Raw genomic sequence first — 26,143 nt, 5'->3', positions numbered from 1 at the left:
TGTGAGTGCAGGCAGCGGGGGAGGGGGGACAATCGCGCTCGGGCTCGGTTCAATGCAAACGTTCCTAGTGTGAGTAATGTGCCTATGCTATTTGTATAGCCATTAGTGATCAATTACACACCATTTCCAACAGTTTATTAAGCACAGGATATCTCTATGGAGACACCATAGGTGCATTTCTGAACGGATGTATTTTAATAAGGGTATGAAGTTGCATCATACTTTTATTACTTTGCACCAAATGATTATAATTATAGTCTTTCATTTCTACTCAAATTTCAAGTGAAAACAATCAACAATATATAATTAAGCAATTACAAACAATTATATAATATAGCATAATTAAGCTTTTTACAGAGATGGCAACACTGAACTGAACTAAAGTAAAAAAAAAATTGTCAATAAATAAATACTATACATATACACAAATTCATATAAATAAATAATAAATAAAAAAATAATATATTGTATTCATTTATGAAGTATTAGTCTCTGACACCATATCTGCCATTATACACATTTTTGCTATGCCTATTATCTACATTCTTGGCAGGTAACCATTAAAGGTGCAGTGTGTAAAATTTGGGAGGATCTATTGACAGAAATGCAATATAATATATATAACTATGTTTTCAGTGGTGCATAAAGACCTTACATAATGAACCGTTATGTTTTTATTACCTTAGAATGAGCCATTTCTATCTATGTACAAGCAAGGGGCCCGGATTGGCAAATTGGGAGGTGGGCCGGTCTGTTTATTTGGCCGCGAGGGCCTGTGTTGTCATGGCACTGGGTTGAAATGTGGATGCTCTAGAAACTGTGGACACTGCCAAATGTACTAAGCTGAGTAGCCTAACTTTTTCCTAAAAACCATTCAGTGACGGATTTAGACCTGGACGGCCCAGGGCCGATATCATGTCACTCGGTGGGTAAATTAACCTGGTCGGGAGGAACTTGGAGTGTGTGCTCAGAGAAGACAACTCACTCAAAAAGTATACGAGAAGAAGGGATGAGTTCTAAATCAACGTTAAATTATGGTAAGGCAAAAGGTCTAAGCCACCGGAGGCCGATTTAAGTAACGTAAATATATAAAAAGGAAGAGGGGAAAACATGCAAAAGATAAAGGCATGTATGCAGCTTACTCATATCGTAGCCTAATAATAGTAGGCAAATAATAAAATATGGCCTATCACTTATAAGTGAACATATATGTTATGTTGCTTGCTATGCTATTACACATTGGCCAACAATATTCATTTTTCTGTCCAACTAGCTTAACCAGACAGTAAAATGTGATTTTGTAAAATGTAACCTTTTTTTAAAAAAACGTAATAGCCTACTTTAATATTTTAAAGTTGTGCAATTTTGTAGGATTTATGGTATTTTGTGTTATTTATTTGCCTCAATTTGTAATAATTTAAGTATATACATTTATATTAAATAGCAAAATTGTATGTTAAATCCACTTTAATATAGATCTACATTTCTAAATTTCATTCATAGTGAGGGACATGAAAAATGTGCCTGGGTTTAGTGGACGATTATTGCCATCTACTGGAAAGCAAACACTTAATTAAATTAAAATTAAAATAACATGAATTTTTAACTACAACCACTAGATGGCTAAAGTATTACTCAATGGTTCACATTATAAAATCATTATTATAACTATAAAAATAACTCTATATCAAATTTTAGCCTTTTTTGTACTATCATTTATCATGGGTATTTGAAGATATTTTTGAAAAATACAGTTATTTACAAGGCTGTAAAGAACAGTGCACTATTGCAGATTGCAGGGGGCGGGTGTTAAGAGTGTTAAATGTTTTCAAAAGATGTAATATAAGTCTAAGGTGTCCCCTGAATGTGTCTGTTAAGTTTCAGCTCAAAATACTCCATTGATTTTTTTCTTTTTCTTTTTTTTTAACTGCCTATTTTGGGGCATCATTAAATATGCGCCGATTCAGGCTGCGGCCCCTTTAAATTCTCGTGCTCCCCATCCCTAAACTCGCAACTGCCTTAAACAGCATAAACAAAGTTCACACAGCTAATATAACCCTCAAAATGGATCTTTACAAAGTGTTCGTCATGCAGCATGTCTAATCGCGCAAGTATGGTATTTATTTGGATGTTTACATTTGATTCTGAATGAGTTTGATAGTGCTCCGTGGCTAAAGCTAACATTACACACTGTTGGAGAGATTTATAAAGAATAAAGTTGTTTATGAATTATACAGACTGCAAGTGTTTAAAAAATGAAAATAACGACAGTCTTGTCTCCGTGAATACAGTAATAAATGATGGTAACTTTAACCACATTTAACAGTACATTAGCAACATGCTAACGAAACATTTAGAAAGACAATTTACAAATATCACTAAAAATATTATGTTATCATGAATCATGTCAGTTATTATTGCTCCATCTGCCATCTGCCGCTGTTGTCCTTGCTTGCTTACCTAGTCTGATGATTCAGCTGTGCACATCTAGACGTCCTGGCTTTGTGTAATGCCTTGAACATGAGCTGGCATATGCAAATAAAAAAAAAAAAGATATCACAAACAGATTAATAAATGTGTTACAGGCCCTGTGCAAAAGGCCGTGTTGGCAGATTAGAAAGTCCCTGTTAAAACAGGAAAAAATGAGGAGACAGGAGCAAATGTCTGTGGCACATAATCCCCAGCAACTGTTTATTCATTTTTTTTTTTCACATTTTAAACCAATAAAGCTTTATCAATAAAATGTATTTATTTTTCTTATTAATGCACAAATGTCATTTTCTTTTTCATGTCAAAACAATACATATTTCACATTTATGTTTTTCCCCTTTTTTTCACAAACATACATTTGAGCTGTTCACTTTGTTTCTTTAAGACAATTCAAAAGGTATTTTATGCATGTGAAATAATCACACATGACTGAACATGTAGGTACATGTATGTAAACCATACACATTTAACATTCAAGTTACTGATTTTATAATCAGAACTGCCATCAAAACAAACACAAATATAAATAAACAAATAATGAACATAATAACCTGGGTAGGGTTGCACCAGCCGTTCGTAAGTTCTTTCTTAGGTTGGAACATAAAGTCGAACGCGATTGTATGACGTGATAGTATGTCCCAAAGCTTATCTACTCTTTTGCTACACACTCAAAAGTACTTATTGTTCACAAAAAGAGTACATACTTTTAGGGTGTAGTATAAGTAGGCGAATTGGGACGCAGCAATATATTTAGTAGCTAGTGCGTAAGTTGTAACTTAGTGCCCATTTACGGTACGTCAAAACTAGGCTACGTTATAACTTATGCACAGCTGGTGCAACAACTGGGGCATGTATAAATCAAATTAAATGCATTTCATAGCGTCCACAAAATGGCGGACGATGTACGCATTTTGAATATCTTCACAAACCAGAACATTTATATACAATATATTTGCATTAAATGATTAGAGTGCATATTGTTTTGTAGTGATGGCCGATTTCGAAACACTAGTTGCGTCCCAAATGACGCACTATACACTATGCACTTATACACTATGTGCTTGTGCACTATGCACTCATCCATGTAGTGCGTGAATTGTATAAGGTTATTTTGTCATTTAACAACAGAGTCCGATCCACCCTTCCCCTCCACTACGTAATTAAAGCTGCGACAGTCGAGTGCACGAAGTGTCCAACATTCCACACTTCATTTTTTTCGTTAATTTAGTGCATCATCCGGGTATTTAAAGTGCACTTTTTCTTTTTGGAATTTTCTGTGTGAACGCACTACTCGCACTATTTATACTTAAAAACGTCATAGAATAGTGCACAAGTACGCGAATTGGGACGCACCTACTGCTTCATGAAGCTCCGAAGCTTCATGAATCTTTTGTTTCGAATCAGTGATTCGGAGCGTGTATCAAACTGCCAAAGTCACGTGATTTTAGTAAACGAGGCTTCATTACGTCATCACTGTTCAAAATTTCAATTGTTCACCGATAGAGGGCGATGATAAAGTGAACCCATGAATCATGCAGATTCACTGCGAACTATTGAACAAGTGTCTATGGGGCTTTACCCGATCTCCGATCAGTTTAATACATTTGTAGATGTTTTAATTAGACATTAGAATAATTAAAATGAATAATGGTAGTTATTAATCTCTTATTGGCCTGTTTATCTTGAGCCATGGAACAGAGAAACAAGCCTTGAAAATTCATAAAAGAACACCGATTATACAGACACTCTATATTTAATTTTATTAGATGATTTGTTTGATTTTGCTTTCAATAAAACTTTTGCAATACATTTGCTAAAGGGTATTTTAATGCATGTTTGGCCTGAGTTTTGTTGCATTTACACTGTTGTGACCACTAGGGGTAACAGTGGATTGTTTCGAAGGCTCGACACATCACGGCACATTTGCTTCAACTGCTTCAGTGTTTCACGAAGCCTCGATCTGCCCATCACTATTGTTTTGTTGTTGTGAAAGTCATACCTATTAAAACAGGGGGAAAAAATGAGGAGACAGGAGCAAATGTGTGTCGCACATAATCCCCAGAGGATTGAGAATGAGGGCGCCGGCGCACAATCTTCTCTGTACGAGTCCTCAATTCACTTTCAAAATAAGAGTCCCAACCTCACTCAGCAAAATACAATGATTTACATTTTTCAGCTTCATGTTACATTTGACATGTAAAATATAAGCAAAAATGAAAAATAGTATATGGAAAATAAACAATTTTCATCCAAAATCACAATAGCCAAAATGAGTACATATTTTAGAGTGTCACAAATGCATTTTTGCTCATTGTTTGTTCCTTGTTCCTACTACATCAAAATAATATTAACAAATTTAACCTCAATGTAAAGTCAAGTTTACTATGTTTTGCATTCAAAGCATTTTGCATTAAAGTTTTATATTTTACGTTATTATAATCTCACTGTAAACACTGACAACATGACCATGACACACTCATCTATCGTCCTTCCATTCTGTTTCTTCAGAACATCTGGCAGTAGAAGATAATCCCGGGCTCACTTAACGGTTCAGCCTCCACCACCGCAGCAGCCTAGGCAGAGCTTCCCTCACTTCCCTGTTGCGCAGACCGTAAATGAGTGGATTAATGCAAGGAGGCGCTTGAAGCGTCACCAGAAGCAAGATGTGAAGGATCTCAGCTAACGTCCAGCCTCCGGGATTATCTAGCGAGCGGATCATGGCCATGTTGCCTTCAAGTTCCCACAGAGCATCCGAGGCTATCTTCAGAAAGATGGGGAGCAGCTGAAGCAGCAGCATTGAGCAGTAAAACATCACGGTATTGCGTGCCCTTTTATTGACCCGCTGGAATGGCTGAACGGCGTTGCGTGCCACCTGATACATGCGCAGGTACGAGAACGAGTAGGAAAAGATGCAAAGCAGCACCACCATGAGCCCAACCACTTTGCGAAACACCGCAGCAGCCCGCGGAAAACCCAGGTGGGACTCCAAGGTGTCCGGCTCACAAAGGAGTCCTGTAATGGGTTTGCCCAGTAATGAGTTATTGTGCCCTAAACTGAGCAAAACTGTTATAATTGTCGTTAAGCACACTGAAATAAGCCACGTGAACCCGACCATGAGGTAAAGGCACCTAGTGGTTAGTATACTGAGGTAGTCCATGGCCTGGCACACGTACAGGTAGCGCTCAAGAGCCATGCAGGTGATAGTAAACAAAGTGCAGAAAACACAAACGGTGTTAATAAAGAACTGAATGACACACCAAGCTCCGTACGGCAGTGTGGTCTTCTGCAGCAGGCAGTATATCACTGTAGGCCCTTGCGTGACAATGAGTAGAACGTCACTCACTATGAGGTTTTTCAGCAAGGCAAAGCGGCGCTCCCAGGATAAGTCTTCTGAACTGCCCAGACAACACAGGGTGCACCCATTGATCAAAAGTGAGATAATGGTCATCACCACAAAGACACACACCAGTACCTGCACAGCTGTATCTGAAGGCAGCATGGATCTGAAGAGGCAGCGTCCTTGGTCCAACAGCTGGAGGGTGTCTAAAGTGATGTTGCTGGCATCCTGGTTTGAAGTCGTACACGCGCAGGCTGCAGCCCATAACATGATACCCGGTAAAGCACGTGTGAAACGCATCTGGAGCGCTTTAATTTTGACAACTCTGAGCCTGATGTTCTGTTAGTTGTGACTGCACACGATGTGTTTTTAGAACATATGAGCTGGTGAGTGACTTGAATAAAGGTGGAGCTTAAATTCATTCAAAGAGTCATATCTCTCGTAAAAAAAAATAACCAGTCTAAAGAGTTCGCCTTGATTGCACTTGTAAGTTAACCCGTTCAAACCCATTTTTTTTATAAAGTCAAACCCACAGAGGTGTATTAGAATGGATTGTAATTGTTCCTTTCTGATCTTAAAAATATATTATAATACGCTTAAATATTGTAATGTTTTTATGTTATTCATTGTAATGCTGTGGGTGTATGTATGTGCATAATAGCATAAACCACTGATACATTTGTATAACGTTTGCAATAATGTATTGACATTACGAGACGTTTTCTAGTAGCTTATGAGGCTATAAACCTTTCAAGTTATTAGTGTCTCGCGAAGAGAAACCCACACTGACTGCAAATTACCAACCAAGCAAAAACGCAGTCTTTCCATGAGTGCTGTCGCAAGTCGCTCTCTCGCTGATATAGATTTGGGAGTTAAATAGCCTACTTTTTTATTCACTTTGGTACTATTTTCACAAGTAGCTAAGGTGTACATTTTCAAAACTCACACTACACAGAATAAGCGTTTCATCTAATGTTTCATTCACAGTAACTGCCTTTCTGTCACGGACAGAGTAGGAGACAAAAGGTTGGTAAAGGTGAATGAGTTTATTAACAGCGTAGCAATGACAGATGATCAGGTGAGTAACGTTGATAGATGGTTGTGAAGGTAAACTGAATAGATAATACTGTCCTTTTCTTGCAGGTGGATGTCTCGTGGATGATGGCGGTTGCAGAGATGACTGTAACACACAGGATACACTCACGAAGACTAGGAAGATCGCTGCAGTGGAGAAGGTAAGTTTTCTCACGATGCACGAGCATAGGAGTTTGAGTCCTTGTTTAAAACGAGACCGGACAGTGAACTGAGGTGAGTGCTGTGCTAAAGTATCTGCTGTGACTGCGTGATGATGGGGATCGGGTGTGTGTGTTTAGAACTCTGGTGATGGAGTGCGCAGTGATTGGTTGATGGAAGAGCCTGGCGGGTCTATGACACTTTCATAATGCTATCAAACTTTTTATTTATATATCTCTTTTCATGCAGTTTAATACATTTGTCTGTTATTTAAAGGTGCAAAAGAGGATCTTTTCGTCGACTAAGAAACCAAAGACTGTTAGTGAGTTTTTGAAATGAGCGCATTCGTAAGAACAACCCCCCTCCTTCACAGCTCATTTCAAGGGAACGCCTCCCAAAACTAGTGCAGGAGTATTGGAACACGAGTGTTTACCTCCGGCAATCGCTGTATCGTGTTAGTGGATTCATTATGTCGGACTCACCGCAGGTAACTCATAATCTGCAGTTGTTACTCCTGTCTCCTGACAAAAACATTGCATGCGCGCCTGTAGAGTGTGGAAAGTTACTGGAGCACGCAGCCGCGCTGCTCTCTCAAAAGGAACGTCATGGCAGTGATTGACAAGCCAGAGGGCCAATCGTTTAAGTGATGATCGCGTAAACGATTGGCTGATGTTTTTAAGGCCCTACCTCGTGCACAGATGATGTATATTAATATTGTTTATTTCAGTGAACCTAATAAATAGTCTTTTATCAGTTAGTAAAGACAGTTTCAAGTAATATTGCAAAAATGTATAAAACAAAACCTCCTCTTTAGCACCTTTAATCCAACTGAACTTAATGGTTAATTAATGAATCATTTGGTACACCTATAGATTTCTATATAGATATTTATTCTATAGGCAAGTTTTCTGTGATATGATATAATATACAGTTTATACAGTATAAAAATCATTTCTATGGAAAGTCCCCATAAAACATGGAAAAATCAATGTGTGTGTGGGTGGGGGGGGGGGCATGTTTTTGTGTGTGTGTGTGTGTGTGTGTGTGTGTGTGTGTGTGTGAGAGAGAGAGAGAGATTTGAATTTCTGAACACAGAGAAGGACTAGGGAAAAGAACAGTACAGTATAACATTAGATTGATCAGAGCTGCATCAGAAGAAGGGAGACAGATGGCGTCATTTTACATTATAGTATGCCATGTGATACTGTAAACAGAGGTATTACCATGGTAGAGACTGCCACATTACTGTTACTCTCCCTTAGAAAGGTCAACTACAGTACAGATTCAGTCATATGAGAACATTTACTGTATTGGCAGCAAACTCTGTTCTAGCTAAAAACTTCATGACTGTGTCATACTTCATCACAACACACTGAATAAATTCTATTACAAACGTTATGGATTTTATGTCAGTTATGTAATTTAATGTAAGTGTATTTTCTTATGTGGCATCTGTAGCCTGTGTAATTATTTCAGCAACAAGGGTGATTTGAAACATGTATCTTGCATTGTTTGCTATTAAATGAACTGATTGTTAAAAGTACTAAACAAGAAGATCATACTGTTGTTTCAGTGATTAAACCAAATGTTCTCATTATATCACAATGATCTTGTGTTTTGAAACAGTGATTATGTAGAATGAAAACATGTACAACTAAAATTAAAGAAAGAGATCAAGTTTTGAAACAATGACTAGCTGTGTTACAAGTGTGATCAGTTTGGAGTTTTGTACTAAGAGTTGTACACCTTATGTCAGGGTTCTGTCACTTCAGTCTTGCTTATTTCTTGGTTTTGTGACAGAGCTCTGACACTCCCATTCTTGTCGTGTTTTTGGGTGAGCGTACAGTCTCGAGGGTTCTCGGGGCTGTGCGCTCTGTTGTCTGCGTGCCTTGTTTCATGTTGGGAGCGTGGCGTTCGGATCCCGGCACTCGTGTCTAGTTTGGTTTCGGTTTCGTGTCGGGATTCGGACACCCGCGCTCCTAGTCCTGTCTTTGTTGTGAGCGCACGGTCGAGTGTTCTTTCACTTGCCATGCGTTCTTGTCTCCTGTTTTGTCTCTTGTATTGTCATGTTGTGTAGCACGCGGTTATTTCCACCTGCCGCGTGCTCTCATGTTGTCTTGTTTTGTGTGAACACGTGGCTTATGAGTTTTCATAGTCACGTGTTCATGTCTCGTCTTGTGTAAGCACATGGCTTGTGATTTTGTCTTCATTGGCCATGTGCTTGTGTCTTTGTTTTGTTTGGTGTGAGCACATGGCTTGTCATGTGTTTCTTTGTGCCATGTGCTCTCATGTCTATTGTCTTGACCCCGCCCACCTTGTTACCTCATTATTGGTTGATTTGCCCCACCTGTCCTCCCTCGTTACCTGCCTTGTTTGCTCTCCTATTTATTCTCCTTGTGTTTGCAGTCCTGTGTTGGTTCGTCGTCGTTTATTCCCTCATGTTTTTCCTCCAAGTCAAGTCAGTCAAGTCCAAGTCAAGTGTTTTGTCTGTTTTCCCCTCGGGGTAGTTTTTGTTGTTTTGTTTCTTTTTATTATTAATAAAAAGCCCTTCCTTCCCTGCATTTGAGTCCTCGCTCCTTTCACCACCTCCAAACCTGACACCTTACTTGTGAAAATAGTACCAAAGCAAAGTTGCTCCATTCCTTTTATACTAGGAGACTCTTGCAGGTAAAAAAAAAAAAAAAAAAAAAAAAATCTAAATAAATAAATTGGAGTCATATCATTGTTACATTAAATAATTGATTTTAGATTGGCAGGAAATTATGGTTAACCATCTGTCCACTAAATTGGACATCACATTTATGCTACAACTATTATACTATTACTGTGACTGTTGTTCTTGAAAATACTTCATCTGCAGTAACATTTTTGGCTGTAAATAAATGTATTTGTGTTATATTGTAATTTGCAGTTATGCTACGTCAAAAAAGTAATCTGATTACATAATGCACATTCTAAAGTGTTAATTGTAACATCAAACAAGTAATCTGATTACATAATGCACATTGCTTGTAATGCATTACTTTACTTGTGACATCCAAAAAGTAATCTGATTACATAATGCACATTACTTGTAATGCATTACTTATTTGTAACATAAAACAGTAATCTGATTACATAATACACATTACTTGTAATGTGTTACTTTACTTGTAACATCAAAACAGTAATCTGATTACGTAACGCACATTACTTGTAATGTGTTACTTTTCTCGTTACATCAAAAAAGTAATCTGATTACATAATGCACATTCATTGTAAAGCGTTTATTGTAACATCAAACAAGTAATCTGATTACATAATGCACATACTTATAATGCATTACTTTACTTGTAACATAAAAACAGTAATCTGATTACATAATATGCATTACTTGTAATGTGTTACTTTACTTGTAACATCAAAAAAGTAATCTGATTACATAATGCACATTACTTGTAAAGCATACTTGTAACATCAAAAAGTTATGATTATGTAATGCACATTTCTTGTAATGCATTACTTGTAATATCAAAAAGTAATCTGATTACGTAATGCACATTCATTGTAAAGCGTTAATTGTAACATCAAAAAAGTAATCTGATTACATAATGCACATTACTTGTAATGCATTACTTTACTTGTAACATAAAAACAGTAATCTGATTACATAATACACATTACTTGTAATGTGTTACTTTACTTGTAACATCAAAACAGTAATCTGATTATGTAACGCACATTACTTGTAATGTGTTACTTTACTCGTTACATCAAAAAAGTAATCTGATTACATAATGCACATTACTTGTAAAGCATACTTAACATCAAAAAGTTATGATTACGTAATGCACATTTCTTGTAATGCATTACTTGTAACATCAAAAAGTAATCTGATTACGTAATGCACATTCATTGTAAAGCGTTGATTGTAACATCAAAAAAGTAATCTGATTACATAATGCACATTACTTGTAATGCATTACTTTACTTGTGACATCCAAAAAGTAATCTGATTACGTTATGCACATACTTATAATGCATTACTTTACTTGTAACATAAAAACAGTAATCTTATTACATAAAACGCATTACTTGTAATGTGTTACTTTACTTGTAACATCAAAACAGTAATCTGATTACGTAATGCACATTACTTGTAATGTGTTACTTTACTTGTTACATCAAAAAAGTAATCTGATTACATAATGCACATTACTTGTGAAGCATACTTGTAACATCAAAACAGTAATCTGATTACGTAATGCACATTACTTGTAATGTGTTACTTTACTTGTAACATCAAAACAGTAATCTGATTACGTAATGCACATTACTTGTAATGTGTTACTTTACTCGTTACATCAAAAAAGTAATCTGATTACATAATGCACATTACTTGTGAAGCATACTTGTAACATCAAAACAGTAATCTGATTACGTAATGCACATTACTTGTAATGTTATTTTACTTGTTAAAAATTAAAACATTAAAAAAGTAATCTGCTCACATATTGCATGTTACTTGTAATGCGTATGCCAATCACTGCTAATTTCAGATGAGATTTGAAAACGCCTGATAATTTAATTTAACATTTTATAGTTTTCACTTGATGATCATTGTATTAATTGATTTGTTAAATACACACAGTATTGCTGTGCTATTACTGTATTATGTTTAATACAGAATCTTTTTAGTTAAAAACATAAACGCAAACATCTGAAAATCTCTCTGTAAAATATGTGTAAAAAAGTTCAAATCTTGTTTTTCATGCCCTGAGACTGTGGTTATAATAATTCATGCATGAAAAGGTTAACATGCCAGTACATTTGACTTTATTTAAGCACAATGTCCATTTAACATCAAAGGTAGACTATTAAAATAAAACACAATAAGATACAGTATAATTAATATGTGTGCCACCTAATGGCATAAACAGCTGCAAGCGTTGATCACATATGTCATCGTATTCCATTTCGTCTTCTTTTGTCTTTGGGTATGACTACTGAAGGAAAATTATAATCTTAATAGAAATAATTAAAAATAGACTGAACGTGGTTGTGGAAGGATGCACAAAGAGTTGTTTCAGCGTGAGGTAAGCGATTGTTTATTCCCTTGAGTTGTGATTGACAGGAGTAGATGATCATGCCCCTCCCAAACTCCATTAGAACTCCTTTGTCTGCATGTTAAATCATCTGGTTCGAAGGATGTTGATCAAACACAATCATATAGGCCTATTATTCTCTGGCTTGTATTAGCATTCATTCATGCAGTTGTAGAATCAGTGACCACTCTTGATAGATAAGCGTACGCTCTCTCCTTATTTAGTTTGCTATACTAGTTGTTCTCGAAGATTCAGCTGCTGTCCCTAAGAATGTCCAAGAATAGAGCGAAGAAAAAAGGAGGAGTGTTAGGCAGAGAGACAGGAACAAGAGGTTGACAGTTGTTGCTGTCATTTACCTCAGCTTAACTGTCTTGGAGAACTTAGGTTGACATAAGGCACTCACAGAGAATAAATGCTTTTTAACTGAGCCCCCAGAGGTTACCTATGTGTTGCTCACACTCTGTCTGCCTTATGGACTGGAGCGGAGGGGGCTGGGTTAGAAACAGCGATCACAGGACACTCACTCTCGACTGAGTGATTTGTTATTTATGTAAATATCCCTAATGAGTAAGCAGCTATTCTGATGCTTAAAGTCATCGTCATAAGTTAATGGAAAATATTTTTTACGTACAGTATAGAGGTTAGTGAGACTAAAAGGTAGAGAGACTGAGGGAATTCCATTCATTCATTCATTCATTCATTCATTCATTCATATGTGAACGGATGAATGTGGGAAATTGTTTTTGTTTGTTTGTTTTCGTTTATGAAATGCTGACCTATATGTCAACAGATGAGTGTGGGAATGTCTTTCTATTTGTTAAAGTCTATGTGAACAGTATTGTATTTTAATTTTACTTATTTATTTCTTTTTTATTTGTTCATTTTATCTCACAACTTTGGCAACTACATTGACCACATCTGGCTCAAAATCAGCTTGTTCTTTCTGATGTTACAGAAGAGCAAGTGTATCTGATGCCTGACCCTTAATTAGTTATTAATATAGATAATAGTAAGAAAATGCATGACTGTGAAACAATGGACAGTCTTCCATACAACCACTGGCTTTAATAATAATGGGTCACCGTAATTAAAATAAGTGGTCGTTCGCTGGAGAGGAAGATTGCTTTCTTCCTGGACGCATTGCTTCTGGATGCAGCTCAATCTTTATTTGGCTAATTAATTCATTTTAATGAAAAGGTGGACTAGAAAAAATATTAAAAAGGAAGACGTAGAAAGGTTTTAATTAATAAATCTCGTAATACTTGTGTGTACTATCAAGTTGCTTTACTGCTTTACTCTCCAGTCATGCAATTTTGTCTGATATCCAAAAGCGAGGTTTCAGTTTGTGCCTTTAATTGAGACCATGACACTAGTCTACATTTGGCTATGACATCTTTACACATCATGACACAGATTTTACTGTATTACAAGTTGAGTTACAAGTGTTTATAAGTGATAGTGTGTAGGTGTGTTATGTGGTCCAAGGCTTGTCCCTTGGAGTAGATATTTGCAAAGCCTATGAAACTCTAGCAGTCAGAGGATTATTAGGAGAAACCAGATAAGGCATGGAAGGGTAATGATGACGAGCCTTACGAGTCTTGACAAGGTCACTCGTTGTTCTGTCACACTGAAGAAAATATAAACACAAGTAGAGAGTAAAAGAGAGAGGGGGAAGCAGTTCATGAAGGAGAAAATGCAAGCACAAAGAGACAGTTTACAGTTAAATTAATACTCATCCTCATGTTAAATGACAATTTAAACTTTTGCACACAAAGCTGGTATGAATTTAGAAGACCTGTATACAATGAACGGGTCATTGTTATGGACTCTTTTATGAAGCTTTAATGGTGCAGAATGAAGGTATTTTTAGAAGCTTGAAAGCTCCAGTCCCTTAAAAATTTTCCTTTTTGTATTCCACTGTAGAAAGTCATACAAGTTTGGAGTATATGATGACAGAATTTTCATTTTTGGGTGAACTGTGTGCATCTGATGTAAGCTTTATCCCATGAGACCATGGAATAGGAGTTGTGAATTAAAGAAACAGCATATCATCTTCAACATGTTTAACATTTTAAACATTGATTTTGGTTTGATTGATTTTTAGAGTTTACAACAAAAAATGCTGCTATAAGAGAAATCATTTTGTGACTTGTTGGATTCCATTTACGAAATTTCTCAATTTTTATGCTGTCTGCAAACAGTGAGTTTCCATATAAGGTTTTTTATTTAACCAGATGCCAGTAAAGAACCTTTATTTTTATTTTTCTGAATGAAGTTTACTGTTAAGCTTTCATTAATGGTACAGGCATTGAATTCTATTGTAAAGAATCTTTGGTAGTACATCCGAATTTCTTTCATACCACAGTATCCGGAATCATACTGTCCGAGTAGGAAGGCCCTCTACTGTACATTTTAAAAAGAATGAACTTCACAACCCTTAACGTATGTTCTAAATAAGGAATTATTCTATAAAACAGTGATTTTTGGGTGAAAAACCAAAACAACAAAAAAAACTTTAGAATCTCTGCGAAAGTAGTAGGTTTCAACTCAGAATTTCAACTCAAGTCAATATTAGAGTTGAAAAGTTGAGATTGTTGAGTTGAAAAGTTGGAATTAATATTCATGTCCACATAAGGGCTTTTCACTGCGCCTAACCCCGGGTTATCATCATTCTAAACACCATTTTTAACCCGGGTAAAGGAGCGTTTCACACTTGTAATTTTGAAGCGGGGTTAGCACCGCTTTTTACCCGGGGTTACGTTTTCTTTTGCGTTGTTAACCCAGCATTACGGTGCCAAACTTGTACAGTGTGAAACTATGCGGTGTTAGAATGGTACAGCCAGACGCTTAGCAACAAACAACCAATCGCGTACTCGTATTTGCCAGTTTTGGAGAGTCACGGAAACACTACACATTGTATATAAACAGTAAATTCAGTGTTTGAGAGAAAAAATGTAAAATGCTTACAGGATTAATTGTTAACCCTGGATGAATTCTGATTGGCGTGAAACGTGAAGCAAGATAACCCAGGATTCCTATAACCTGGGGTTTAGAATGACCCAGGTTTAACTATTTCATGTGTGAAAATCCCTGTTTAATTATTTATTTGCTGAGTAACTATGTAATAAACTGATACAATGACTGACTTCCTGTATGTGCAACACATGCAAAGCCACACCTCATTGTCTTGTTGTGACTCACTGTTTCTTATTGTGTGTCAATGTGGTTCAGATCCAAGTGAGCCAGTCAGCACCGACAGGGATACACAGCCATGACTGATGGATGGACGAATTGACAGAGAAGGTGAAGAAATACAGGCATGTGGATAAGGGCACAAACCCTACCCTGTGTGGAAAGCGAGTATAGCCTACATCTGTTTCTGGAAGCTTATCCACTGCCTAAATAACCTTTCATTGCTTTCCTTTTCTTTTCTTTTTTTCTTTTTTTTTTTTGGCAGGGAAATGTTATTGAGACCACTTGTCCATCCTTCAGCTAAATATGGGGCAATAGAGGGCATATAGAGGTGGCAATGGATTAGAAAGAGATAAAGAAGAAGGGTGGGGCTTTTTTTAAGTCTACACAGGCATTGGTTGACAAGTTCACTGTCTTGAGTTTCTTGTCCAATCCTGCTTATTTTCTAGAAAGGTGAGAGCAATATAAGGTATTATCAGGGGAGTCTGAAGATCTTTGTCCATCTGCGCACATTTAGGAGGAAGGCTGCTGGACAGAAGACTGTTACTGTTTTCAGATACACTTTGATCTCACTAACAAGCTGTCAGAATGGTAAGATATCTGGAAAGGAGTGGATGGAGCAAGATGATTCAATCAATCAGTGATCTTTGTATGATGGCAGAAGATCTAATGAAAAAGTTTATATGTGCAGGATTTACATTTTACAAGGAGTAATTTTTACTTGATCTAAACCTCTAACCCGTATACTTGCATCTTAATGACATCATCTTAATGACATCAAGTAATATAAATTAATTAATAGTTTTAATACTGTTAAGTATTTAATGCTACAAGTGATTGACAGGTGATTTCTCTTCTTTGCCTGTCATCTTTGATAGTGTTTGGCCTTGTTTGTGGTCTGCGGATACATGCGGTAATCCACATCATCAAAGAGAAGGAACATATAGGGTTTGATTACAGTGCTGAGACTTTCATGGTCCTTTGACATTTTGCAATGTCATGTTATGGTTCCTTGTGATCATGTACATGTGGCTCTATAAGAGGGCTGTATATCCATGTTGGTGTTGAATAGCATTTTTACACACAACCGACGACCGGACAAGAGGGACAGTTGGTATTTGCTCCACAAAATAATATTGTTGTTTCTGGTTAGAGCTTTTGTGTCCTTCTCTACCCACCAATTAACAGACCAGACTCGCTAGAGAAGAAACGATGATGAATATGTGTTGTGTTGGTTGATGACCCTTTGCTTTTGTGGGTATTTGTTAGACAGTTAGAGCTATATTTAAGCACTGTGTTCAGAGAGCGGAGCACAACATAACACTTTTTGACTTTCTCAGTTTATGTAAATCCACATGGGGTTTAGAGTATTAATTTCTTCCACATTAATTTCACACATGTCTAGTACACTTGTGGTTTTGATTCATTACTACAGTGTATACTTTTTTCTTTATTTACCCTGAAAGAATTGAAGTGAAATGTGACAACATGCCCCATAGGTCAGGCACATTGTAACATGTGAGGGGCATGTTGTCATATGACCATATGAGTTAAAAATATTATCTGATCTAATGAAACTATATATATATACAAAACAAACTAAAATAAAATTATTACATTTTTAAAATAAAATAATGATGTTTTAAAGTGCGTCAACCCACCGAGAAAATGCCGGTGTCCTGATTACCAATCCAGCCGTGACCCCCCTCCCTCCACACACAGCTCTCACAGAACAGGAGACAAATTGATGTGCCGGAATGCTTTACATTTCTTGAAATAATAATTTCTGAACATTGGAACTCCTGGAAAAATGAATTATATATTAACAATAATTAGGATATATAGAAATTTGGGAATGTGCAGATAAAACTCGGCTAATGTCTTCTGCTAGTTATCGAAGCATTAAAGAAGTATCTAAACTGATAAATAACAGATTGGAGATTAAAATAACAGCAAATTTGTCTAATTTTAAATAACCACTAAAAACTGAGATGAAAAATTTACTTCAGCCAGAAATTTACTTTTGATATGGTTAAAGGTGCCCTAGAACTTTTTTTTAAAAGTCTAAGGTGTCCCCTGAATGTGTCTGTGAAGTTTCAGCTCAAAATACCCCATAGATGTTTTTTAATTAATTTTTTTTAACTGCCTATTTCATCATTATAAATGAGCCGATTCAGGGCTACTGGCCCTTTAATTCTCCTGCTCCACACCCACGGAGCTCGCACTTGCATTAAACAGTGCATAAACAAAGTTTACACAGCTAATATAACCCTCAAATGGATCTTTACAAAGTGTTCGTCATGCATGCATCGGATTATGTGAGTCTATTGTATACTGTTATATTGTTTACATTTGATTCTGAATGAATTTGAGGCTGTGCTCCATGGCTAACGGCTAATGCTACACTGTTGGAGAGATTTATAAAGAATGAAGTTGTGTTTATGAATTATACAGACTGCAAGTGTTTAAAAAATGAAAATAACGACAGTCTTGTCTCCGTGAATACAGTAAGAAACGATGGTAACTTTAACCACATTTAACAGTACATTAGCAACATGCTAACGAAACATTTAGAAAGACATTTTACAAATATCACTAAAAATATCATGTTATCATGGATCATATCAGGTATTATTGCTCCATCTGCCATTTTTCGCTATTGTTTTTGCTTACATAGACTGATGATTCAGCTCTGCACAGATCCAGACATTCTGCCCTTGTCTAATGCCTTTCATAATGTTGGGAACATGGGCTGGCATATGCAAATATTTGGGGCGTACACCCCGACTGTTATGTAACAGTCGGTGTTATGTTGAGATTCGCCTGTTCTTCGGAGGTCTTTTAAACAAATGAGATTTATATAAGGAGGAGGAAACAATGGAGTTTGAGACTCACTGTATGTCATTTCCATGTACTGAACTCTTGTTATTTGACTATGCCAAGGTAAATTCATTTTTTTATTCGAGGGCACCTTTAAATAAATGCTCAGCGATTATCTTACAAAGATTTTAGAATTTTGGCACATTTTTTTTTCTATAGGCAATTAGCAAGTGGCTAGCATGTGTGTAAATGTTTAAACCATGTGTGTTACAACTAACCCCGCATCAGTTTGTGTCCCGCTCACCACCATGTTGTTTGGCAGATTTCTTGTTGTTCTATTTTCATTTCAAAGTCTGTACATTTATCAGAATACATTTCATGGAATCTAGCAAATGTTCCCAGTACAAGAACACATTAATGCCACTTTCAGCAATGTATTAGCCATACAGCACATCTCACATATGGAAAAGTTTTTTTTTTTATTATTATTTCTTTGTATTTTTTTTTTTTTTTTACATTGCCTTCATTAAGGAGTTCTGAAACACTACAATTAAATAAATTCCCTAAAAAGTATAGGCCTATACAGTTAGATTTGATATTATTTTTATTTATCATCTGTATACTGTGTAAGTGTGACATGAGAGATCTTGTCATCATTAGGTAAATGAATCGATTTCATCCTGTCACATTCTCATTCTTTTCTGGCTGCAGAACCAATCTATGTAAATAATCATGTGATATTTATAACTCGTTTTACCTCTTCAGCTTCAATAGAAACCCATTAAATCTGCCTCATTGAGGACATATGAATGGTAAATAGGCTAGAGTTCATCCTGCACATCATCCACAGATCTTTGTGATGTAGAGCTATTAGTTATTATATTCAATCAAGTAAGTAGTTCTATACATGTTACTTCATTTATTTTATTCATTTATTGCATATCCATAACCCCATACTTGTCAAGGTTTATTATTTATTTATTTTTACATGTTAAAAAGTTCTAAAAAAAATATGGTTGGACAAAATAATGTGAAATAGGCAATATGTCTTTATTAAGGTGTTTTACCAAAAATTTGCCTTTAATACAGAATCCAGCTTCATTAGAATAGATTAATACAACTTGTGTCAATAATCTCCAGTTGAATATCATCGATAAGAACATCTGACAGTTGCTTCAGAGATGCTGAAGGAGGGAATCTGCTTCTCAGTCTTTTCTCCAAACCTGCCCACAATAGTTTAATAATATTCAAGTCAGGTGATTAAGCTGACCAGGGCAGATGATGAAGTTCATCTTGGTGCTCCAACTGTCCAGGTGTATTAATCATAACACCATCTTTTTCACATTTTAGCAGTGGTGTCTGAAATTATATTTTTAGCAATTGCAGCTCCTTCATTGATGTTAGCTTTGTGAGGTTTTCTGTGGTCAGTTTTTGTGGAAACATGGTCTTCGGTGTGAATATTGAGTCAGTATTGTTGTCACTTTTCTTTTCTTTATGTTGTTTGGACACAATCCTTCTTAGTGTTTGACGATCCCGATGATTCACTTTCAGTTTTTGCCCTCTATTCTTTTTCGCTGATGAAGTCTTGCCATCCTTTTTGAACACAGTCTGAGTCATAAAGACTGTTGTTCTTAAAACACACAATTGGGCGGTTAAGGTTACAGATACTCTTGTTAAATGGGCCCATTTCACACATGTACTAAACACTGCTGAAATCCACTTACAGTATACTGCACTGATATAAAAACAAGAGAATTTAAACAACAAAAACATAATTGCAATGTTTGTTTTTTCACTGTAGCCTCTAATATTAATCCCTATACGTGTTAACATTATTTTGTCCAACCCCTGTAGATAGATGGATTATTAAGTGTCTTTACCACCGTCAGGTAACCTAGAAAGTATTTGGACATTCAATCATATGAAAATGTATAAACGTGATTGCATCAAATCAAGGAAGAGCTATTTATGTTGTTGGTCCTGTGTCTTTTCTTTATTTGCCATGGCTATTTCTGGAAATATATTTCCCACAATTAATCCAATAATAGGAACCCCCTGTGAAGTTTCTCTAGTTCTAAATAATGAACAAAATCATTTTAAATTTTCAGTCTGATAGAAAGCCACATGAGGCTCTTAGTAAACCATAATCTCTCTTTCTGATTAGCCCACTGATGCACAGGCGGACGCCCGCTCTTTCCTGAGTGAGGAAATGATTGCTGGTGAGTGTAAAGATTTTGCCCATTGCATTTGATTCACGCTGCTTGCTTTTCTGAGGTGAATTGTTAGATGAAAAAGTTCTGGTCACACAGCCTTTCACATTCTTGGATTTGTTCTTCTTTTTTGTTCTTCGTTTTTTTTCTTTTTTGTCATCTAAAACCAAAGAGTTCAAGGCTGCCTTCGACATGTTCGACACCGATGGTGGTGGTGATATCAGCACCAAGGAGTTGGGTACCGTCATGAGGATGTTGGGTCAGAACCCAACCAGAGAGGAGTTGGATGCCATCATTGAAGAAGTAGATGAAGATGGTAAGTCTGGTCACAAGACAAAAATGGACTACATTGCATGCGAGTTTGATTGCAAAGAGCTTGAACTTGGTTTGTGCCAACCACACTTCAGAAACCAAATACTCAAATTGTTCTCCTCTATGCATTCATTCCCGTCACATCTAAGTTTTGCATCCTCAGGCAGTGGCACTATTGACTTTGAGGAGTTTTTGGTGATGATGGTGCAGCAGTTAAAAGAAGACCAAGCTGGCAAGTCTGAAGAGGAGCTATCTGAATGCTTCCGTGTCTTTGACAAGTATGTCACTTGATGTCCACACCAAGTGAAACAGAATAGCAGTGTGAGGAAAAATCATTGGATTTGTCTTTCATGTCCACAGTAGGGAGGCATGCAAAATTGTTAGGGATAGTTCAACCATAAATGAACATTGTCACCGTTTCTGTCATAAACCTGCATGACTGTCTTTCTTCTGTGGAACAGATATTTTGAAGAATGTTGGTATCCAAACAGTTTTGCTGCCCTTTATAAAGTATACGTGGTCTTAAAAGTTTAGCAGCCCATCTTCAACCTAACCACATGCTCTACTCTTCACCACAATGGTACCCTACAAAACTAACATTACAGAACCCCTGTAAATCCCAACATAACACAGCATTAAACACTAACTCATGTCTCTCTATGTTAATCTTGTAAATCTTGCAACTCAACTTTTTGAGTACAATGAACTTTCATTATTATTTGAGTGAAACAAACTCACTGTTCGGTTTTAAGCATAGACAGTAAAAGAAATGGACACAGCGACCCCATTGGAACTCAGTTGAGTCAAGTGAAGCCCATTTTTAGCGATTTTTAGCACTTCCCTTTCTGACGCGCAGACTCACACTAAGCTTGATGACGTCCGCAACCTGTCTGACAGATGTAAATCTACTAGTAGCTGTGCGTGCAAACTGCCATCGTTAATCTTGCAGAGACGGCGAGCTTGAGCGGGGAGTTCTTTGGCGTGAGTGAGCAGGAGTAAGTATTCTGATTAATTATTTTGTATAGTATTTTAAAATGTAACGCCAGTATGCCATATTAAGTTAATGCATACTATTGCCTGCGAGCTTCTCCTCCTGTCTGTACGGTAATTTCTCTACTGTGCAACAGAGAGTCGAGTGGTTATGACGCAATCGTTAGCTTATTTTTACAAAAACTGTTTCTACGGGGCCATAATGTAACATAGAAGGTAATGGAGCCCTTTATACATTGTCGTGTATCTTTGGAAATAAATAATGGACAAATGGAGTCTTTAAACGCCTCAGATGTAAAGTTATTCACTGTCAAAGTGACGCCAAAATGAATGGGAGTCAATGGGGATGCTAACGCAAGTGAAGTTCTGCTACAAGATGGCGGCACCCGGCCGACTTCAACTTCCGGTCGACTTCCTTGGGCACTGGTTTTAAGCCACGGTCACACTAGACTTTGAACGTGCAAAATTTATTCGGATGCTGTAACGGTCGTGATATGACGTCACGGCCTACAACGTCTTTTTTAAAAACATGAATTCAACCCATAACTTTACTGCAAAAAATATAATTCTTTTAATTCATCCAAGAGGTCATGCCGTGACGAATCAAACTTCTACTGGTCGCACGTCTTCAAGTGATGCGAATTCGCAGGTCAGAGTTCAACAAACTTTGGAACGCAGCGAAATGCGCAATTTTTCGCACGAGCTTGCATTTCTGGCCTGACGCGTTCGCATGCGTTTGAATGGAAGTGAATGGAACGAAAAGTGCAGTCTGACCGCACCTTTACAGTGTATTTGGCTTGATATATGCATCTTGAAATCATGAATATGAATCCAAAGAAAACCTGCGCTGCTTATTTTACATAGTAAAAGGTACTAAATTTCTTTATCAATAAAGCTTTTTGTGAAAGCTGAGGGTACGATAGAATGAATGAAGCCTTTTAACAAATCAATGAGCCTAATGGATGTCGTTCTTCAGGTATTTCACGATCTCCTTCATTCTGTGCAAATGCAAATCTATATGGTCCATTTTACACTTTTAAGAAAAAAAATCTATAATTTTTTCGACATTACTGTACATAACATATTGTTTATCTAGGTAGCAAGCAGTCAAGCGTGATCACTGCAGTGAAATCTCTGTCACTGTAATCTATAATTATAGCAAATTGCACTTAAGGGTGAAGACCACTTGTGTCTGGAAAAAAGTCTGAAAGAGGGGGGGAAGAAAAAGACATAATTTAGTTATTTTCATTATTTTCTTATTTTAGTTTTCTTATTATTCTTCCTAAATGGGAGTCTATGGCAGCCCTATAATCCATACATAGGAAAATGATGAAATAGAGTACAATGATAGAGGTGGTCTTGAATAGTAATCTGACATACTTTGGGGTCTCTACAACGTACTTGTCCAAAAAAATCTGTATTTTTGTTGTCTAAATTGGTGTCTATGGATTCCTTGGGTCATGCTGAATACGTCAATGCCAATTTTGCCAGGACCGGACAAATAGCCTGTCCACCATTTTGAAATTTGTCATTTTTTAAAATCCTTTAACATATTGGCACATAATTTTTACATAATTTTTTAATTTTGACATTTTTGCCAGCATTTCTTTAAGGTATCTGGAAAGTTTCATATCGAAAAGTTGTCTGAAATTAATTATTTTTTTGATGTATTTATGTTCCTTTATTTATGACCATCTCATTTGTCATTTTTCAAAATGTTGCTGTATATGTAAACCAGTTTTTTTTTCTCCTAATTCTCTAAATTTTGCCCAACTTCATCTCAGATGAGATGAAACACCTTTCCAAAGTCGACCGTGCCTGTATTTGTTGTCTTGTACAGTGCTATGTTATCTGGTTGGTTAGCATGCTACGGTGGCCGAGAGAGCTCAATGCGCTGCAAATGAAGATAACACATGCAAATAGAAAAAACACCGTAAAGAAAACATCACAAGTCCACAATACATGCAAATAGACAAACTGTAATAAGATTAGCTAACTCCTCATTTTTTATAAAAAAAAAAACAACTTGTAACACCTACATCTCTCTTCTCATTTTTTTCAGTGCGTATGAAAGAGAAATATTAAGAAATAATTTAAGGTTAAATAGTGTTATCAGAACACTGAAGTAGAGCTCTCATCGCTGAGTTTTTACTTTCACTTTCTGCAGTGAATAATTGACTGGGATTTGAGACATAAAATCAAGTAAATTATTTAAAAAATATATTATTTATTATTAATAATTTATTAATAATATTTTTAATGCAAAATAATACCCCCCAAATCGTTTTTTCAATCAAGGTGTGCACCTGAAAGGTGAGTTGTTTTGTTTATACTTTTGTTTATACTTTTGTTTGTTAACATTCTGATCATATGTGCATTATGAGCAGGCCTATTTGCATGTGTTTTCTTCATTTGCAGCACGTTGAGCTCTCTCGGCCACCGTAGCATGCTAACCATTGGTCATTCTTTCTAATGTCACTTTTTGATGAACATAAGCAAAGTTTACAGCCAAGTTAGCTTAGCATTTTAATAATTTAGAGTGCACTTATTTGTTCATTCTCACATCGTAAGCTCTCCTCGGGATCAGCACAGATGTGTCCTCTATACCTGACTGGAAAGTTCTGGGTTCAAATCCCATGTGGAACCACCTCAGTTCTGAATGCAATGTATTCTGAGCTTAATGAAACAGGCTTTCATTGCATAAGGATTTATACTTGCAACAAATTTATAATTAAGTTATATTGTCTTTTTTGTCAAATTTACATGGTTTAAAATGAAAATGTTCAACATTATGTGCTTCCTTAATTATGTATGACACCATCACTTAAACACGCATCAGTTTAATGGAGAAACAAAAACATCTTGACATCACAAGACAATAATGTAATTAAAATGTCATATATTTTTTTAAACAGAAACCAAGATGGTTGGATCGATCGTGAGGAGTTTGGAGAAATTTTGCGTGCCACTGGCGAGCCGTTGGCAGAGGAAGACATAGATGAACTCATGGCAGATGCAGACACAAACAAAGATGGAAAGATTGATTTTGATGGTAAAGCAAATCGTATTTATTCTATTTTTATGTGCTGCTCTCATGTGGCAAATAAAGGTTCCAAAAGTGTTTTTTCGTAGCGATGGAATAGAAGAACCATTTTGGATTCCCAAAAGAACCTTACATTTAACAGTTCTTAAAATAACTTTTTTTTCCCTTTAAATAACCTGAAGAACCTTTTCCATTATAAAGAACCTTTTGTGCAATGGAAAGGTTCTATCGATGTTAAAGTTTCTTCATGGAACCATCAATAAAGGACAATAAAAGACCTTTATTTCTTTATTTATTTTTAAAGCGTATTAATGCATATACAGATATAAATACATGAATACTCATGGGAATTCTTTTCCTTGACTATGTGAGAGAAGACATGCTAAGGATGTTCAGATTTGTGGAGAGTGTGTGAAATGTGTTTGTTTGATATGTAATCTCTTTTTCCATTTTCATTCCAGAGTTTCTTAAAATGATGGAGAACGTCCAGTAAGAAAAAAATTACATTCCATCCCCTCCAATCATTAATGAGAGCAAGTCAAGATGTTGAAGAAAAACTCACTGAGATCTTTCAAGGAAAAGAGACACCCTGGTATAAATCACCAGAAATAAAAATGGGCTAGAATTTGCATTAAGGGACAGAGAATTTTATAGATCAGTGTTGATCCCCAGGGACCACACTATGATGGTCTCTATAAATAACCATCCAAACCTTTTAAGAGGAAACCACTTACCCCCAGCTGTCCCCTACTACACCTGCTTCTTCCCAAGACATTCTCCAGCCTTCCTTCAAGCCCCTTCCCCTCTACAGTATTTTAAAATAACCCTGCTGAAGTATTTACCTTGGAAACAGACTTATTGTTGTGTTGTCATGGAGATAAGAAATCTCTTTCCTGTTAGTAGTGTCTCTGTAAATCTATTAAAAAGGCATGTTTTGGCCAATGTACCTACTTGTTTATTTGTGATCGTATTATCTAAAATGATCTCCTTGTGTTAATATTATTCATGCCCTTGTGTGTAAAAAAATATCAGCTCATTTACAGATAAAATGCTCAATTTCAAGCCTAAAAAAGCTTGTTACAAAGCTTAAAATTTCATTTCTAGAAGCTATAACTGAAACTCATGTGATCTTATCTGAAAAACAAGATCATCCCACCATGTTGGTTTCCAGTAGTCCATGTCCAAAATAGACAACACTTTGGCCATCTAGTAGATCCGTAGTGTTGTAGTATTTATCGTTTCGTCTGTTGGTCTCTTCCGATATTTCATATGTACCCTGTGTTCAGGACAGAGTCTTCACATGAACAAGAAAGATAATGAAAAAGATCAATTTTGAATCCTAAAGACAATCTTTTGTGCCTGGAGCATGCAAGTTATACATAAGTTTTGATCAGGGACAAAAGGTCAGATTTCCATGTTTTCGTCTCATTGT

The 26,143-nt window shown here is 36.3% G+C and overlaps 2 protein-coding genes across 2 annotated transcripts; one reads left to right on the top strand and one right to left on the bottom strand.

Moving 5' to 3' along the window:
* Positions 1-5,032: 5,032 nt before the first annotated feature.
* LOC137008794 (olfactory receptor 2AG2) lies at positions 5,033-6,097 on the bottom strand. The gene has a single exon (XM_067370510.1). It carries the CDS (start codon positions 6,095-6,097, stop codon positions 5,033-5,035), a length of 1,065 nt encoding a protein of 354 aa, XP_067226611.1.
* Positions 6,098-15,823: 9,726 nt separating this feature from the next.
* tnnc2.1 (troponin C2, fast skeletal type, tandem duplicate 1) lies at positions 15,824-25,625 on the top strand. The gene is made up of 6 exons (XM_067370942.1): positions 15,824-15,927; positions 20,321-20,375; positions 20,539-20,682; positions 20,842-20,956; positions 24,584-24,720; positions 25,173-25,625. Exons 1-6 carry the CDS (start codon positions 15,925-15,927, stop codon positions 25,202-25,204), a joined length of 486 nt encoding a protein of 161 aa, XP_067227043.1. The 5' UTR covers positions 15,824-15,924; the 3' UTR covers positions 25,205-25,625.
* Positions 25,626-26,143: the final 518 nt, after the last annotated feature.

The sequence above is a fragment of the Chanodichthys erythropterus genome, chromosome 20 (assembly GCF_024489055.1).
Source record: "Chanodichthys erythropterus isolate Z2021 chromosome 20, ASM2448905v1, whole genome shotgun sequence".
NCBI lineage: Eukaryota > Metazoa > Chordata > Actinopteri > Cypriniformes > Xenocyprididae > Chanodichthys > Chanodichthys erythropterus.
This window is presented reverse-complemented; position numbering and strand designations above follow the sequence as displayed.